Below are 19,068 nucleotides of genomic sequence, written 5' to 3' on the forward strand. Positions count from 1 at the left end.
CGCCTGCAACAGAGAGAGAGAATGGACAGCGTCAGGGAGCAGGGCCAGCACAGCAGTGGAGCAGGGCGCCTCGCCAGGGCTCTTGGGATAATGCCCGATTGCAGCCCTGGCCCCAAATCTTCAACAAAAGCTGGGAAGAAAATAAGGCGGCCGGCAGTTGTTAATGGAAGGCCCCGACGCGCAGCAGCCAGCAGCGCAGGTAACTCAGTGCACACAGTGCCAGGGGAAAACACAAAAATACCCCACAGATCAACCTCTTACTCTCTCAGGTCAGAACGCAGCCCTTTACCTGCGCGGAGTGAGACAACAGAGCCAGGGAGCTGGCATGACACCTGACACTGCCAGCAAGAGAAAGAGATGAGCAGGGAGACCGGTTCCACCCCAGCACTGTTGCACATCTCTTAGGAGACCGGAGCAGATAAAGAAAGTCACTCAGGCAGCAGGGAATGGGATTTTTTTTTCCCCCACATGACGCTACAGAAGAGAGACAGAAGGGCCCTGTGCCTTCCCACTGCCTTATTAGGCAGAGCCGGCAGCGGCCCCACCCCTGCCCGGGCCTGGCAGGCACCTCGGAATCGTCTTAATATGGTTTTAAGCTTTCGGCTTGCAGGCAAAAATCACCTCGGTCTTCAGAGAAGTAAATTGCATTCTTCTGGTCATTAATGGCTGCCACTCTGAATGCTTTTCTTATTTGCTGATTTAACAGTATTTTCCCCTTAATATCTGCTCTCTAGTGGCTGCCGCAGAAGGGCAGGGAACCGTATTTAGCTCGTTTGCAATGCAGCTCAGTCTGGGTGCCACAGGATAGCACAGCGCGAGCTTCCTGGAAGGACAGAGTCCCGGCCCTTCAGACCGAGAGGACACAGGCTTACATCTAGAGGGCCCTGCGGCGCTCTGGCAGTTAAACCTAAAGACAACCTGAGGGCCCTCTCTGCGCTTCCAAGCGACTCCGCTTCTCAGAAAAACCTATAATCTGTGTCTGTGACTCCGTGAAAAGCTCCTTTGGAGAAGAGGCGCTCCCTTCCAGGTATACCTGTACGGTGCTGCGTACACCTCGGACCTGCCATATTAACGGAAGCAGCAATCGCCAGATGGAAACTAAAATGCCCCACTCGGCCTGTCAGACGGCTTTAGCTGGTTAAGTCCTTTGTTCTTCGGGTTAACGGAGAAACACTGGCTCACTGCTTAGCAACGGCAGAAATCGGGAGGATTCTGCCTCCCTCGGCACAGGCTTTTGGGAAACGTTGGTTACTGAGAATAAGCTGCGGATTAAAAGTGAAAAGCAGGCAGAAGGGGTGCCCCCCCCCCCCCCCCCCGTGAGAGGAGTCCTAGGAGCAATAACCCTCCCCTCCTTCCAGGGAGGAGACCTAAAGCTGCACCCCCTCCACCCCTCCTCCTTACTGAAGGGCCACAGGCCCTGCTGATGTCAGGATGCCCTGCAGCAAACCCGCAACTTCATCAGCCTTTGAACCCAGCAGGGCGTTGGCCACCTGATGATCTTCTCCTCATCTACTGATGGGACAGAAGGAGGTACAGGAGCAGGGCGATCACCACACGCTGCCCAGCAAGAAGGGGGTGGGGGGGAGGGAGAGAGCAAGTATCACAGAGATCTGTGGGCTACGGATTGGGTCCTTGAGCGACTCTGGCGGGACGGGCCATGCATCAGAGCCCTCAGCTTTATTTTAAGTTTGGCGTTAAGCTTATGTCAGGGCACTGCAGCAAGAGGAGACCAAAGCGATTCGCCCAAAATCACCACCAGTGTCATCGGGAGTCAGCTGCTGAGGGGAGGGGGAGAGAGAGAGGCAAGAGGGGAAACTCAGGGGCAATAACCAGATACAAGAACTGCTGAGGGGAGAGGGAGAGAGAGAGGCAAGAGGAGAAACTCAGGGGCAATAACCAGATACAAGAACTGCTGAGGGAGGGGGAGAGAGGGGCAAGAGGGGAAAAGCAGGGGCAATAACCAGAGATACAAGAACTGCTGAGGGGAGGGGGAGAGAGGGGCAAGAGGGGAAAAGCAGGGGCAATAACCAGAGATACAAGAACTGCTGAGGGGAGGGGGAGAGAGGGGCAAGAGGGGAAACGCAGGGGCAATAACCAGATACAAGAACTGCTGAGGGGAGGAGGAGAGAGGGGCAAGAGGGGAAAAGCAGGGGCAATAACCAGATACAAGAACTGATGAGGGGAGGGGGAGAGAGGGGCAAGAGGGGAAAAGCAGGGGCAATAACCAGAGATACAAGAACTGCTGAGGGGGGGGGAGAGAGCGGCAAGAGGGGAAAAGCAGGGGCAATAACCAGATACAAGAAGTGCTGAGGGGAGGGGGAGAGAGGGGCAAGAGGGGAAAATCAGGGGCAATAACCAGATACAAGAACTGCTGAGGGGAGGGGGAGAGAGGGGCAAGAGGGGAAAAGCAGGGGCAATAACCAGATACAAGAACTGCTGAGGAGAGGGGGAGAGAGGGGCAAGAGGGGAAAAGCAGGGGCAATAACCAGAGATACAGGAACTGCTGAGGGGAGGGGGAGAGAGGGGCAAGAGGGGAAAGCAGGGGCAATAACCAAAGATACAGGAACTGGTGAGGGGAGGGGGAGAGAGGGGCAAGAGGGGAAAATCAGGGGCAATAACCAGAGATACAGGAACTGCTGAGGGGAGGGGGGGGGGGGGGAGAGGAGAGAGGCGAGAGGGAGAGAGAGAGGCAAGAGGGGAAAAGCAGGGGCAATAACCAGATACAAGAACTGCTGAGGGGAGGGGGAGAGGGGAAAAGCAGGGGCAATAACCAGAGATACAAGAACTGCTGAGGGGAGGGGGAGAGAGGGGCAAGAGGGGAAAATCAGGGGCAATAACCAGATACAAGAACTGCTGAGGGGAGGGGAAGAGAGGGGCAAGAGGGGAAAAGCAGGGGCAATAACCAGAGATACAAGAACTGCTGAGGGGAGGGGGAGAGAGAGGGGCAAGAGGGGAAAATCAGGGGCAATAACCAGATACAAGAACTGCTGAGGGGAGGGGGAGAGAGGGGCAAGAGGGGAAAAGCAGGGGCAATAACCAGAGATACAGGAACTGCTGAGGGGAGGGGGGGGAGAGAAAGAGAGGCGAGAGAGAGAGAAACAAGAGGGGAAAAGCAGGGGCAATAACCAGATACAAGAACTGCTGAGGGGAGGGGGAGAGAGCGGCAAGAGGGGAAAAGCAGGGGCAATAACCAGATACAAGAAGTGCTGAGGGGAGGAGGAGAGAGGGGCAAGAGGGGAAAATCAGGGGCAATAACCAGATACAAGAACTGCTGAGGGGAGGGGAAGAGAGGGGCAAGAGGGGAAAAGCAGGGGCAATAACCAGAGATACAAGAACTGCTGAGGGGAGGGGGAGAGAGGGGCAAGAGGGGAAAAAGCAGGGGCAATAACCAGATACAAGAACTGCTGAGGGGAGGGGGAGAGAGGGGCAAGAGGGGAAAAGCAGGGGCAATAACCAGAGATACAGGAACTGCTGAGGGGAGAGCGAGAGGGGGCAAAGAGAGGAAAATCAGGGGCAATAACCAGATACAAGAACTGCTGAGGGGAGGGGGGAAGAGAGGGGCAAGAGGGGAAATCAGGGGCAATAACCAGATACAAGAACAGCTGAAGGGAGGGAAAGAGAGAGGGGCAAGAGGGGAAATCAGGGCAATAACCAGAGATACAGGAACTGCTGAGGGGAGAGCGAGAGGCGGCAAAGAGAGGAAAATCAGGGGCAATAACCAGATACAAGAACTGCTGAGGGGAGGGGGAGAGAGGGGCAAGAGGGGAAATCAGGGGCAATAACCAGATACAAGAACTGGTGAGGGGAGGGGGAGAGAGGGGCAAGAGAGGAAAAGCAGGGGCAATAACCAGATACAAGAACTGCTGAGGGGAGGGGGAGAGAGGGGCAAGAGGGGAAAAGCAGGGGCAATAACCAGATACAAGAACTGCTGAGGGGAGGGGGAGAGAGGGGCAAGAGGGGAAATCAGGGGCAATATCCAGATACAAGAACTGGTGAGGGGAGGGGGAGAGAAGGGCAAGAGAGGAAAAGCAAGGGCAATAACCAGATACAAGAACTGCTGAGGGGAGGGGGGAGAGTGGGGCAAGAGGGGAAAATCAGGGGCAATAACCAGATACAGGAACTGCTGAGGAGAGAAAGAGGGGTAAGAGAGGAAAAGAAAGGACAATAAGCAGAGATACAATAATGGGTGAAGAGAGAGGAGCAGGACATAACCAGATACAGTAACTGCCAATGCGAGTCAGAGGGGCAGGGAGGAACAAAGCAAGAAGCACAGACCCTGTGAATATTACATGAGGAGTAGGGATCAGCTCTCCTGACAGCAATACAAAGCATCACTATGCCCTCACCTCCTATGTATCAGTCACAGCACCACCATCATAGCACAGCCTCATCTCACCATCGCAGTATCAGAGAGAGACACACACACGGGTAGGACCGGGAGGGAGTCACCGAGCAGACACTCACCCTGTCCTATCAGAGAGACACACACACACGGATAGGACTGGGAGGGAGTCACTGAGCAGACACTCACCCTGTCCTATCAGAGAGACACACACACGGATAGGACTGGGAGGGAGTCACTGAGCAGACACTCACCCTGTCCTATTAGAGAGGCGCACACACACACACACGGATAGGACTGGGAGGGAGTTACTGAGCAGACACTCACCCTGTCCTATCAGAGAGACACACACACGGATAGGACTGGGAGGGAATCACTGAGCAGACACTCACCCTGTCCTATTAGACACACACACACGGATAGGACTGGGAGGAAGTTACTGAGCAAACACTCACCCTGTCCTATCAGAGAGACACACACACACGGATAGGACTGGGAGGGAGTCACTGAGCAGACACTCACCCTGTCCTATCAGAGAGACACACACACACGGATAGGACTGGGAGGAAGTTACTGAGCAAACACTCACCCTGTCCTATCAGAGAGACACACACACACGGATAGGACTGGGAGGGAGTCACTGAGCAGACACTCACCCTGTCCTATTAGAGAGACACACACACACGGATAGGACTGGGAGGGAGTCACTGAGCAGACACTCACCCTGTCCTATTAGAGAGGCGCACACACACACACACGGATAGGACTGGGAGGGAGTTACTGAGCAGACACTCACCCTGTCCTATCAGAGAGACACACACACGGATAGGACTGGGAGGGAATCACTAAGCAGACACTCACCCTGTCCTATTAGACACACACACACGGATAGGACTGGGAGGAAGTTACTGAGCAAACACTCACCCTGTCCTATCAGAGAGACACACACACACGGATAGGACTGGGAGGGAGTCACTGAGCAGACACTCACCCTGTCCTATCAGAGAGACACACACACACGGATAGGACTGGGAGGGAGTCACTGAGCAGACACTCACCCTGTCCTATCAGAGAGACACACACACAAGGATAGGACTGGGAGGGAGTCACTGAGCAGACACTCACCCTGTCCTATCAGAGAGACACACACACATGGATAGGACTGGGAGGGAGTCACCGAGCAGACACTCACCCTGTCCTATCAGAGAGACACACACACGGATAGGACTGGGAGGGAGTCACCGAGCAGACACTCACCCTGTCCTATCAGAGAGACACACACACGGATAGGACTGGGAGGGAGTCACTGAGCAGACACTCACCCTGTCCTATCAGAGAGACACACACACGGGTAGGACTGGGAGGGAGTCACCGAGCAGACTCTCACCCTGTCCTATCAGAGAGGCACACACACGGATAGGACTGGGAGGGAGTCACTGAGCAGACACTCACCCTGTCCTATCAGAGAGACACACACACGGATAGGACAGTCGTGGCAATACCCAGCACAGGAATAACTTTACTAAAGCAGGAAACCCAATCAGGGCCCTCTCATGCCTACGGTGCCCCGACGCTACGGCAAGTTTTGCCCTCTGCACATCAGCACTTGGGGCACAGGGGACGGTGGAGAGCGCAACCGCCGCGCCGCATCTAACGCCGGTGCTTAAGGTAACGGCCTCTGCAGAGCCAGCACCAGCCCCACGAGGTGGCCGAAATACTCTAAACGCCTGCTCGTCTTCACCAGCCCTGTGCGCGCAGGGCCACACTTACCCGCCTCTCGTCTGTGACAATGTAATTGCGGCCGTGCTTCTTCGTCAGGTGAGGTGCCAGGACGTCAAACCGCCGCCTGAACTCGGAGAACACCATGTGATCGGGATAGCCTGCGAAACAGGGAGCACAGGGCATGGCCCTCCAGATCACCAGCATGCGCCCAAAACGCCAACCCCCCCCCCCCCCCCCCCCCAACCTCCACTGCCTCTGCCTGTCCCCCCTATAACCCTGAGGGGGACAAGAGACAGACCTACCTCAGCCATTCCAGCCCCCTGTCCTTCCCCTGCGCAGGGAAGAGCTAAAAAAAAACAAACCCCCAGAGCCTGCAGACTTCCCTGATGAAAGGAGTTCAGTGACCTCCTTTCCCTAACCTGTCTGCGAACAAATGCACCTGTTCCCATACTTATCTACTGCTCAGGAGAGGGTGAGGGGGGGAGTAGCAGGGGCTGCCAGAGGGCAGCGCGAGGGCACTCTATCACCAGGAGATGCTGTATATGGGGCCTCGATGGTGGAATAGTGGGGGAGGGGGGGGGTGTGCTGCAGGGCTGGAGCAGGGTACGCAGGCAGAGCTGGAAACTTTACCCTGTGCTTGGCCGGGTGAAGCTGAAACATTAGGTTTGTAAAGCGAGTAATTTAATCAGCAGTGAAGCTTTGGCTCCTCGACTGAACTGATCTGGCCATCGATCTGATTTGGTTGTTGGTGCTACAGACGGTGGCAGCAGCGGGAGGCTCTCCCCGTCCCAGGGCTGCATTGATTCGTTTGTTTGAGCTCCTCATTGATTTTGGTTGTGAGGACAGAGGATCTCATTGCAGGCAATAACAAACTCATCGGCTTTGAATCAAGATGTTTGCATTGAGAAAGATCTTATTTAAACACGGGAACAGTAACACTCGCCGAGGACAAACACCGCTGTCCTTCTTCCTGGTTTGCTGGAGGGAAGCCGGTCCCTTCCTAAATATATCCTGGGAGAGTCTGCCTTTCTTGCCGGCCCCCCCACCATGATCCCTGCAAAGGGACTGAAACCTGTCAAGAGATCTGGCTCCTCCCCTGGCACCTGGGAAGCCAGAAAATCAAACCTGCCGCTGCCGGAGGGAGGAGAGTCCAGTTTTGCAGTTTCCCCAGCCTGGCTCGGTGCCGCTGCTGTACTGAGCCCTGCCCTATGCTGAGAGCCGGAAGTGGCAGCGAGCACAGCCTCAGACGCAGGCGACTGATCCAGGCCAGGGCACAATCAAGGCACCGCAAAGGCCACCGATAGAATTGCCAGCTCGCCCTCTTCTGGCCAGAACGGTCCACTCCTCAGGAGAGGTTAGGGCTCCCGAAGCTGCCGCCAGGCTGGATAATGTCCGGCCCTGTACCGAAGTGCCTCACTGGTCCGACTCAGCCAGATCCCTTCCCCTGCTGCTCAAACCAGAAGTGAGAGGTGCTGACCCTGCATCTGTCTAATAATTACTCCTGGATTTCTCCAACCAGAAACCCGGCTCCATTTTATTTTTAAATCCAGCTGTACCACCAGCCTTCAGAGCTATCTCTGGCCTCAAATTCCCCTGGGGTGGCGCCCCATATAAACCCACCTTGCCGGTGCATGCGGAGAGCGTCCAGCAGCCGGGAGCCGCGCAGCTGCGCCCGCAGTAATGGCAAATCCAGCTGCATGAGCTCGGCATCGTGGCTCTCACTGCGCAGGTCCAGTTCGCTGCTGCTCACTCGCGGCGCAGGCACCAGCCGCTGCTCGCCCGTCCAGCCCTCGGCTTTTGGAAGGAAGCAGTGAACGAAGTGGATTTTGGATTTCTTGATGGTGTCAATCAGCGCATCCTGAAGACAGAGGGGGGGGGGGGAGATACAGTGCCAGGGTCTCGTATCAAAGATAGGGGCTGTGCTCTTAACCCTCGCTTCCCACCAACCCCCCCCATGCGTGCCTGCAGATACCCACAGACACACACACACACACACACACACACACACCCAGACACGGTTTCTGATGCCAGCACAGTGCGGGACGGGACGGGGCCACCCTCCCCGCAGAGTTCACACTCACCACCTGCAGTTTGATCTGAATGCAGAGAGATTTCTTTTTCACAGCTGCTACGCCTGTGGTGAAGGTCTTCCTCATGCTGGTGGCCCGGCGCAGAGCAAGCTGCGAGCCTCCCTCCAGACCGGCGATGGACCCGGACAGCACGGTAGTTGCACCCGCTCGCCCCAGAAACAGGTTACTGATGATCTTCCTGGGGGCCAGAAGCAGAGGGTATCTCACACTATACAGAGGCCACCTCCAGCCACCAAACTCAGCAGTCACCACCTAAAAATGAGACCCCCACCACCACCACCGCCACCACACACAGAGCAGTCACTAAGAGTCACCGAGGGTGAGGCAGGGCAGCCTGCTGGAAAGGAAGAGGCATTCAAACTTTCAGCCGCCAACCAATCCTTGGATCACTGGAGGAAGCTGCCCCGTGCTCTGTTGTGTTATTACACAAGGTTGATCCCTGCAGAGTAACAATATCAGGGTAACAGAACACAGGGATCCCTGGCGTGGGGAAAATTAATGCAAACCCACCGAGCACGGCTGCCGGCTGGGAATGCTGATTCCGGAGATTCAGGGCACGTCACTGGCATGACAAGGTCACATGTGTGGAACTGGCTTAGGGTCGATACTCCGCGGGTACTGCCACCAACTAGGAATGGTAGGATGGCAGCGGAGGGAGGAGGGGTGCCAAGAGGAATTGGCATCAGGCGACAACCAACACAGGCCCCGACTTTTACGACCTGGGGTACCGATGCGCAAGCGTAAGGGAAAGATGCACAGGACTCCTCCTACGGGCAAGTCCATAAGCAAAACACGTCAGCACAGTCTGAATTTTCAAGAAGGCTCATCACCCAGTAAAAATGTTGCTAGCAGTAAATTGTTTTTTATAGGTTATCATAAGATTCGGGAATAACTACACAGAGCAGCAGTTGCTACCCTTAACAGAAACATGGGGGTAACCTGCACGGAGCGGCAGTTACTGCCCTTAACAGAAACATGGGGATAACCTGCACGGAGCGGCAGTTACTGCCCTTAACAGAAACATGGGGGTAACCTGCACGGAGCGGCAGTTACTGCCCTTAACAGAAACATGGGGGTAACCTGCACGGAGCGGCAGTTACTGCCCTTAACAGAAACATGGGGGTAACCTGCACGGAGAGACAGTTACTACCCTTAACAGAAACATGGGGATAACCTGCACGGAGCGGCAGTTACTGCCCTTAACAGAAACATGGGGCTAACCTGCACGGAGCGGCAGTTACTGCCCTTAACAGAAACATGGGGGTAACCTGCACGGAGCGGCAGTTACTGCCCTTAACAGAAACATGGGGGTAACCTGCACGGAGCGGCAGTTACTGCCCTTAACAGAAACATGGGGGTAACCTGCACGGAGCGGCAGTTACTGCCCTTAACAGAAACATGGGGATAACCTGCACGGAGCGGCAGTTACTGCCCTTAACAGAAACATGGGGGTAACCTGCACGGAGAGACAGTTACTGCCCTTAACAGAAACATGGGGGTAACCTGCACGGAGCGGCAGTTACTGCCCTTAACAGAAACATGGGGGTAACCTGCACGGAGCGGCAGTTACTGCCCTTAACAGAAACATGGGGATAACCTGCACGGAGAGACAGTTACTGCCCTTAACAGAAACATGGGGGTAACCTGCACGGAGCGGCAGTTACTGCCCTTAACAGAAACATGGGGGTAACCTGCACGGAGCGGCAGTTACTGCCCTTAACAGAAACATGGGGATAACCTGCACGGAGCGGCAGTTACTGCCCTTAACAGAAACATGGGGGTAACCTGCACGGAGAGACAGTTACTGCCCTTAACAGAAACATGGGGCTAACCTGCACGGAGCGGCAGTTACTACCCTTAACAGAAACATGGGGATAACCTGCACGGAGAGACAGTTACTGCCCTTAACAGAAACATGGGGGTAACCTGCACGGAGAGACAGTTACTGCCCTTAACAGAAACATGGGGATAACCTGCACAGAGCGGCAGTTACTACCCTTAACAGAAACATGGGGGTAACCTGCACGGAGCGGCAGTTACTACCCTTAACAGTAACATGGGGGTAACCTGCACGGAGAGGCAATTACTACCCTTAACAGAAACATGGGGGTAACCTGCACGGAGCGGCAGTTACTGCCCTTAACAGAAACATGGGGGTAACCTGCATGGAGCTGCAGTTGCTACCCTTAACAGAAACATGGGGGTAACAGGCACGGAGCGGCAGTTACTACCCTTAACAGAAACATTGGGGTAACCTGCATGGAGCGGCAGTTACTACCCTTAACAGAAACATGGGGGTAACCGGAACGGAGCGCCAGTTACTACCAAAAGCAGCTTGCTGGGCAGACTGGATGAGCCATTTTGGTCCTTTTCTGCCATCATTACTATGTTACTATATACCCCCTGAATACTCTTGCCAGCTGAGGATGATAATCCCAGACTACTACTGCAGGAGAGTCACCCCTGAGTACTACTGCTGCTAGCTGGGAGGATACCCCTTGAGTACTGGCAGCAGAATGATACTCCCCGAGCTCTGCTGCTGGCTAGGACTGTAATCTGCTGCTGGGAGGATACCCCTTGAGTACTGGCAGCAGAATGATACTCCCCGAGCTTTGCTGCTGGCTAGGACTGTAATCTGCTGCTGGGAGGATACCCCTTGAGTACTGGCAGCAGAATGATACTCCCCGAGCTCTGCTGCTGGCTAGGACTGTAATCTGCTGCTGGGAGGATACCCCTTGAGTACTGGCAGCAGAATGATACTCCCCAAGCTCTGCTGCTGGCTAGGACTGTAATCTGCTGCTGGGAGGATACCCCTTGAGTACTGGCAGCATAATGATACTCCCCAAGCTTTGCTGCTGGCTAGGACTGTAATCTGCTGCTGGGAGGATACCCCTTGAGTACTGGCAGCATAATGATACTCCCCAAGCTTTGCTGCTGGCTAGGACTGTAATCTGCTGCTGGGAGGATACCCCTTGAGTACTGGCAGCATAATGATACTCCCCAAGCTTTGCTGCTGGCTAGGACTGTAATCTGCTGCTGGGAGGATACCCCTTGAGTACTGGCAGCAGAATGATACTCCCCAAGCTTTGCTGCTGGCTAGGACTGTAATCTGCTGCTGGGAGGATACCCCTTGAGTACTGGCAGCAGAATGATACTCCCCGAGCTCTGCTGCTGGCTAGGACTGTAATCTGCTAGGAATGCTGCCTCCTACTGCTGGGAGGATACCCCTTGAGTACTGCTGCCAACTGGAGTTGATAATCCCCAAGTACTGCTGCAAGAATGATATCCTGTGAGTACTGCCACCAGATGGGGATAAATTACGCCGCCCCCCCCCCCCCCCCAAAGTACTGCCACCAACTAAGAAAGCTCCTGATGTTACCTACTTCTGCGAGTCCTGTAGGAGGACAGCAGCATTCTGCACGGCGGGGTTCTGCTTGACATAGTTTAACCAGCCCGTAGCATCGTACTCCACCCAGTTGGTTCCATAGCTGTGTCCAAGGAGGAAATGACGAGCCTTACTGCTCCTGAGGAGTGGTTTCTGACCTGTAGACAGCAAAGAACAAGCAGAACATACAGCACAGGCTAGGGGTGAAGAGGACAGATTTCCATAGGATAGGGTTGGTTGGTCTCTCTTCTTACCTCGCTCTTCTCCTTCCTGAGGTCCGTAGTAGGTGAAAAGTCGCTCAAGTAGGGAGTCTTCATTGCCGTCGGGTTGTAAGGCCTCTTCTTCCAGCAGCCAGAGGAGGCCCCGGGGTTCGTCTGTCCGTGTCAGCGTGCGCACCTGCAGCGAGCAACCAATAGCCACAGAACATAATCCCTTCACCGCACGCCTCCAGGAAGGGGAAGTGTCAAGGGACCCCACGCCCCTCCCTCCCAGGTTTTCAGCACAAGGACCAGAACATAGCAGCCATTTCTTTCTCTAAACCTGATTACTGAGGGAATTTCTCCGGAAGAGAAATCCTTCCCAGCGCACCACGCTGGGAGGAATCCTCACGCCGCTTTAAGAGACACTTCAGGAAAGGAATCAATACTTAATACCACGGAGAGGGAAGCAACATTAGTGCCAAGTAAAATGGTTTTAGTCTAAATGCTCGATCTCTTAAAAATTCTATCTGGGTAGGCGATAAATGGGAAATTATAAGTGGGAATAAGGAGACAGAACGATTCCTGAAAGTCACGGGCGGCCAGAAATTACAGCGACACGCACACGGGGAGCCTGGCCCCCCTCTCCCTCTCAGGATCCCCAACCCACCCACCGGGGGCCAGTCCTGGAGGTGGTGCACTAGGAGGCGCCCTCTGGCCTTCAGGCCGGCGTCGGGGAGAGGGAGACTGAAGACGGAGAACGAAATGGGGGGGGGGAGAAAAGGCCATGCACCTATACACACGCTTAGCCCTCGCTCTCAGCATTAAAACAGCAGGCGCTGTCGGGCCAACCAGATCGCTCAGCATCGGCTGTGAAATTGTGTGTGTGGGGGTCACAATGCAACCAAAGAGAATACAGAAGGAAGAAATGAGGGGGTGTAATAACTGCAGATACGGAGGAAAGGGCCATTTCCCCTTCACGCCCTCCTTAAAGTTTCCCTAAAGTGTAAGAGAACCGGGCCCAAGTCTGGGCAGGCGTTTCTGCATTATTTCGGGCTACGGCCCAGGCAACAGCTGCAGAAATCAGCCAAGCTGCCTATGGGCAACGGGCCGCGGTGCTAATGCTCCCTAGCAGCACGATCATCCTTTCTCCTAATGCTCCGTAAATCGCAGTAACAGATCAGTGCAGGGCACGAGACCTGGATAAGCGGAGAGCCCCACCGGAAGGCGCAGCGGGATGGGGTCCCAACGGGAGGTAGCAGTCCCTGCACCGCAGAGCTCCTGCCCTGGCCTGTCACATGACAGAGGGGGGGAGGGGGCTCAGCAAAGTTTTCCCCAACACAGCCCCATGGTTTCCTCGAAGCACTGCCCCCTTCCCTCTCTCCTCATCACTTCCTGCTTATTGCCTCCTCGCTTGCTCCTCGTGCCCCGAGAGGCCGATGCAATATCGGAGTGTGAAAAAAACAAACACACAAAAACGAGCGCTCGTGACTGAGCGCCCGCTGTCCTAACGCGCGCCCATCCGCCTCTCCCGGTGCGCGCGCGATGCAGGGGGCTGATGAGCCGTGGCGTTCAAAAGGGAGGCGCATGGGGAAACCGTGCGTCCCTAGCGCCTCCTCGGCATCGGGGGGGCAAAGGAGAAGTGGCTGTGTGCAGGTTAGGGAAACAGACGCTCCATTTTACCAGCCTCCGTTTTCCTCGTCCGTACACAGCCACAGGTTAGGAAAACGGAGGCTGGTAAATTGAGAGTCTGTTTTCCTAACCTGACTGCCCTCAAGACTTTTTTATTTATTTTTTTCATGTTGCTGATTGCTGTGGCTCCTCCGACTTAATATCGTGATGATATTAAACCGGAGGAACCACAGAAAAGCAGTATTTTTCTGCTTTTCTGTTCGGGATTTGGGGCGCCTCAAGACATCGTCAGGTCTGCTGCCGCCGTTAATTTTTGAGGGTTAAAATGCGTGTGCTGGGCAGACGGTTATGTTTTTTTTTTACATCGAGGGTACTAACTATTAATCTCATCAACACGGCATTTACAAGTGATGAGCGCTATTAGCTGCGTGCGGGTTTGGACGCGTTGATCCCCTCATTGCATCAGGAGTTATGGATGCGCGTCCAAAACGTGCGTCCGACCGCAGGATAATCTGGGCACCAGCGTGAGTGCATGATATTTCATCGGCCTGCTAGATAGTTTGTTTCTTAGATTATTACCCCTGCTTTCCACCCCCTCATACTCAGCAATTTCTCTCTCTCTCAGGCTATTGCCCCCCATTCTCAGCAGTTTCTATCTCTCTGTTTATTGCCCCTGCTTGCCCCCTTCCATCCTCAGCAGTTTCTATCTCTCTGTTTATTGCCCCTGTTTGCTCCCCCTCCATCCTCAGCAGTTTCTATCTCTCTGTTTATTGCCCCTGCTTGCCCCCTTCAATCCTCAGCAGTTTCTATCTCTCTGTTTATTGCCCCTGCTTGCCCCCTTCAATCTTCAGCAGTTTCTATCTCTCTGTTTATTGCCCCTGTTTGCTCCCCCTCCATCCTCAGCAGTTTCTGTATCTCTGGTTGTTGCTCTCGTTTTTCTCACGCTGCTATTCCTCATTTATGTGACAACGCAATCCAGTGAACCTGGACATTTCTCATTTGCACAAAAACGGTAACAAGAAGAAATGATTTAACCGAGAAAGGAGAATCTGACAGGATGCCCCTTGTATGCTTACCAGCGCTTGGTGTGATGCTTGATCTACAGCAGCTACAGAGCCAGAAGTACCTGCTTCTGTCTCATCTAATGCCAGCTCTACATTTTCCTAAAGGGGACAGATGAGTAGTTAGTACCTGTGCACTAAGACCAGCGTTACTGTAAGTTAGAGAATGGAAGAAGATCTCAAGGGTACATCAGCTGCAGAGGTTTCCCTGAGAGTACGTTCCTTCTGTCTACAATGGGATTACAAAAAAAATGGCAAGCCTAGTGTGCCATCCCATGCCCAGCTGACATCTAGCTACACCCAGTGTGCCATCCCATGCCCAGCTGACATCTAGCTACACCCAGGGAGCTATTCCATGCCCAGCTGACATCTAGCTACACCCAGTGTGCCATCCCATGCCCAGCTGACATCTAGCTACACCCAGTGTGCCATCCCATGCCCAGCTGACATCTAGCTACACCCAGTGTGCCATCCCATGCCCAGCTGACATCTAGCTACACCCAGGGAGCTATTCCATGCCCAGCTGACATCTAGCTACACCCAGTGTGCCTTCCCATGCCCAGCTCACAGCAAAATACACCCTGTGTGCCATCCCATGTCAGCTCACAGCTTCATACAGAGTGCCAACCCATGCCCAGCTACATACATCTAGGACGCCATGCCACGTGCAGCTCGCAGCATCAGATTAATGCGAATGAGCGAGGCTGCATGTGCGGAGAGCACGGGTCTTTGATTGCTTTTGAGCGAGTGCATGAACAGGCAAGCAAAGCTCCCTGCCGAGCACGATACCACACTGGGTGTTTGCCCCCCTTGGTTTTCTTTACCCACAGCGTCGCTGCTTCTGCTTTGTGCTTTATAAAGCTGCAGAGAGACAAGTAATCCCCACATCTGTTTATATTTATTTCAGCTGATAGCACCAACCAGGAGTCTTCATACACTTTTAGGTTTGTGGTTAGAAAGAGCTGAACATTCTTAGGGAAACCCCTGCTATTAAAACAGCGTGAAATTGCATAATCGGAGGCAATGCCACCTCATTACTTCACCACGTATGAGAGATTCACAGGCACCTACGTGAGACGTGAGAAGCTGGGTTTAGGCAGAAAGAGGGTGGGGAGATGACAAAAGAATATGAGGAAACTCGAGGCAGGGAGAAGGGTGGGCAGGAGGCAGGGATGGAGGCATTGAGGCCCATGAAATGAAAGAAGAGGAGGTAAGAGTTAAAGATGAACTGCAGGCAGCAAAAGGGGGTATTAGCAGGATTTCTCTGGCTATGCTCCTGAGCTCAAGCAATTGCTCAGGTCATGCCAGGAGCTGCTGAGGGGATTACCTCCTTGTATCGCTCCAGCTCCTGAACAACCGTTTTCTCATGGAAGAGTGTCTGGAGACGCTCCTGAGCATAGTTGTGGCACAGCTCCTCGAAGGTGGCCCCTCTGTCTTGGTGAGCAAGCTTAGGGTTCTGGAAGCCTGGGGTATCCACGATCATCAGTGAGCACAGAGAATGCTGACTCGACTTCAGTGCTCTGCAAGAGCAAAAAAAAACCAAACAAACCCAGAAGAATTCCATAAGAACCGGTACTTATCCGGTACCTTTCATGCAAACAGGAAGCTGGAATTCTTCAGAAACTTATAAATGCTGGCGCTACAAGGCTACCTGGAACTTCCAAAGCACCAACGCTGCTTCAACACTGGTGCAGGGAGGCAGCGGAACGGCATTTTACAAACCATCAAAAGTCAATATTATGTGGAGTAACCCTGCAATCTGTTTACCCCATATAACAGTGAGACCACCCACGCTGTCTACTTACCCCGTGTGATATGGAGACCGGCATGCCATCTACTTACCACGTGTGATATATGGAGAGCGGCACGCAGTCTACTTACCACGTGTGTTATATGGAGAGCGGCACGCCATCTACTTACCACGTGTGATATGGAGAGCGGCACGCTGTCTACTTATCACGTGTGATATATGGAGAGCGGCACGCCATCTACTTACCACGTGTGATACATGGAGAGCGGCACGCTGTCTACTTATCACGTGTGATATATGGAGAGCGGCATGCCGTCTACTTACCACTTGTGATACATGGAGAGCGGCACGCCGTCTACTTACCCCGTGTGATATATGGAGAGCGGCACGCCGTCTACTTACCACGTGTGATATGGAGAGCGGCACGCCGTCTACTTACCACGTGTGATATGGAGACCACCACACTGTCTACTTACCACTGTCTACTTACCACTGTCTACTTACTTATCACGTGTGATTATATGGAGAGCGGCATGCCGTCTACTTACCACTTGTGATACATGGAGAGCGGCACGCCGTCTACTTACCACGTGTGATATGGAGAGCGGCACGCCGTCTACTTACCACGTGTGATATGGAGAGCGGCACGCCGTCTACTTACCACATGTGATATGGAGACCACCACACTGTCTACTTACACACGTGATATGGAGAGCGGCACGCCGTCTACTTACCACGTGTGATATGGAGAGCAGCACGCCGTCTACTTACCACATGTGATATATGGAGACCATCACACTGACTGCTTACCACGTGAGATATGGAGACCACCACACCTATTTGCCCTAAGTAATACAGAGAACCTTAAGGATTCTTTACCAGAAGACCCAGTCCAATTCTTTGGGAGGGGAAACTGAGTAGTTTGCTGAAATTGTGTTTTGGCTCCCCCATGTGGGAGATTCAGATGGCCTGCTCGGACAGTTTATAAACCCCCGCCACCATCTCAGGATGTGGACTTATAGTATCATTTCAGAAGGCAGGATTTCCTTGCCTCTGGTTGTTATTTTGTTAGTTTGCTGTCCCTGCTTTTGGTTATTTTTTTGTGGGACAGGACTCGGGGGGGGGGGGGGTCCTGTGGGTTAAGACCTGGGTAAAGAAATGGCGACAAAGATCGATATTCAAAAGCCATTTAGAAGGATAACTGAAAAGCTAAGTGGCTATTCAGCCGTATTAAAATCCATAGACGGCAAGAATTTAGCCTCATAAGTCAGGGGCTTTGCCCATCTTTACGATAGCCGGGAATATTCGGTGGCACTGCTGTACCGCTGAATATCCCTGCTGAGTTAGCCAGATAGCTACATCCGTCTAACTTAACCAGCGGCTGAATTCCAGCCCCGGAGCGCCTCACCCCTTTCTTTTGGTCCGTGGGTTTGGAGACCTGAGGAGGAAGATTTTCCACCTTTCCTGCCTCTCATTTGGGGTAAGATTTTCCTGTGCTTGCGCTTTGTTGAATGCCTTAGGCCCCAGGGACTCAGAGTCCGCACCATGCGGAGGAAGAGGTGATTTTCGCCTAGAAAGCTCCTTAGGACCATCCACGTCCTGGAGCAGGACTGGAACCTCATCATCCCTTGGGGAGGACAGAGACGATGACTTGGCAACTGCTCAGTGCACCTGCTATCATCCTGACACTTTCTACACAGAGGAAGAAGTAAGAGTGAGGGATTTGAGATTTCATTGGTTATAGGGAATAAATAAGAACATAAGAACATAAGAAATTGCCATGCTGGGTCAGACCAAGGGTCCATCAAGCCCAGCATCCTGTTTCCAACAGAGGCCAAAACCAGGCCACAAGAACCTGGCAATTACCCAAACACCAAGAAGATCCCATGCCACTGATGCAATTAATAGCAGTGGCTATTCCCTAAGTAAACTTGATTAATAGCCGTTAATGGACTTCTCCTCCAAGAACTTATCCAAACCTTTTTTAAATCCATCTACACTAACTGCATTCATATCTACCCATTTCCCAATGGGACCATACAGATCAGCTTCCAGCTTGATTATTGATGCCGTTTGCCTACTTGAGATCATCAGGGCCTTTTTGAGAACTGAGTGCTACTTCCTGGCCCAGGGGTTACAGCAATCTGGAGACCATGCCGCCTACTTACACCATGTGACATGGAGACCATGCAGACTACTTTACAAATATGTGTGTTGTCTACTAATCCTATGTAATCACAGGCCGGTACCCCAACAAATTACCATGTGCAATATGGATGATGCCTACTTATACCATGTGATATGAAGACCATGGAGGGATTGAAGAGCAAAAATCATTTCCATGAGGGAGGGGGGAGGAGGAGGAGTAAGCCCCACCTCCATGGGGGGGGGGGGGGGAGTAAGCCCCACCTCCATGGGGGGGGAGGGGGAGTAAGCCCCACCTCCATGGGGGGGGGGGGGAGTAAGCCCCACCTCCATGGGGGGGAGGGGGAGCAAGCCCCACCTCCATGGGGGGGAGGGGGAGTAAGCCCCACCTCCATGGGGGGGGGAGGGGGAGTAAGCCCCACCTCCATGGGGCTGCACTGAGTTTCTTTCAGCACAAATCACACAGCTCAAATTCTGCTCTGGTCTCTGTTGAAAGGATTCTTTATAACAGTTCCTTATTCCTGCCTGTTTTGCACAAGCATAACACTTATAGGGGTAGATTTTAAAAGAAGCGCGATCAGCCTACTTTTGCTTGCGTATCAGACTCAAGCAAAAGTACGCTGGATTTTAGTAGATACGCGCGGAGCCGCGCGTATCCACTAAAATCCTGGATCGGCGCGCGCAAGGCTATCGATTTTGTATAGCCTGCGCGCGCCGAGCCGCGCTGCCTCCCCCCGTTCCCTC

General features: G+C 53.5%; 1 protein-coding gene across 1 annotated transcript in view; it reads right to left on the minus strand.

The window, feature by feature from the left end:
- Nucleotides 1-6,112: 6,112 nt before the first annotated feature.
- LOC115082688 (unconventional myosin-XVIIIa-like) overlaps nt 6,113-19,068 on the minus strand; it is a gene marked incomplete at its 3' end in the record, with an annotated part of 54,169 nt that continues 41,213 nt past the window's right edge. Inside the window, exons 19-25 of the mRNA XM_029586882.1 lie at nt 15,757-15,949; nt 14,445-14,531; nt 11,794-11,935; nt 11,538-11,697; nt 8,146-8,332; nt 7,685-7,922; nt 6,113-6,222 (exon numbers count right to left, since the gene is read on the minus strand). Of these exons, the coding sequence (XP_029442742.1) occupies nt 6,113-6,222; nt 7,685-7,922; nt 8,146-8,332; nt 11,538-11,697; nt 11,794-11,935; nt 14,445-14,531; nt 15,757-15,949 (1,117 nt within the window). The remainder of the gene's footprint in view (nt 6,223-7,684; nt 7,923-8,145; nt 8,333-11,537; nt 11,698-11,793; nt 11,936-14,444; nt 14,532-15,756; nt 15,950-19,068) is intronic.

Source organism: Rhinatrema bivittatum, unplaced genomic scaffold (assembly GCF_901001135.1).
Source record: "Rhinatrema bivittatum unplaced genomic scaffold, aRhiBiv1.1, whole genome shotgun sequence".
Classification (NCBI taxonomy): domain Eukaryota; kingdom Metazoa; phylum Chordata; class Amphibia; order Gymnophiona; family Rhinatrematidae; genus Rhinatrema; species Rhinatrema bivittatum.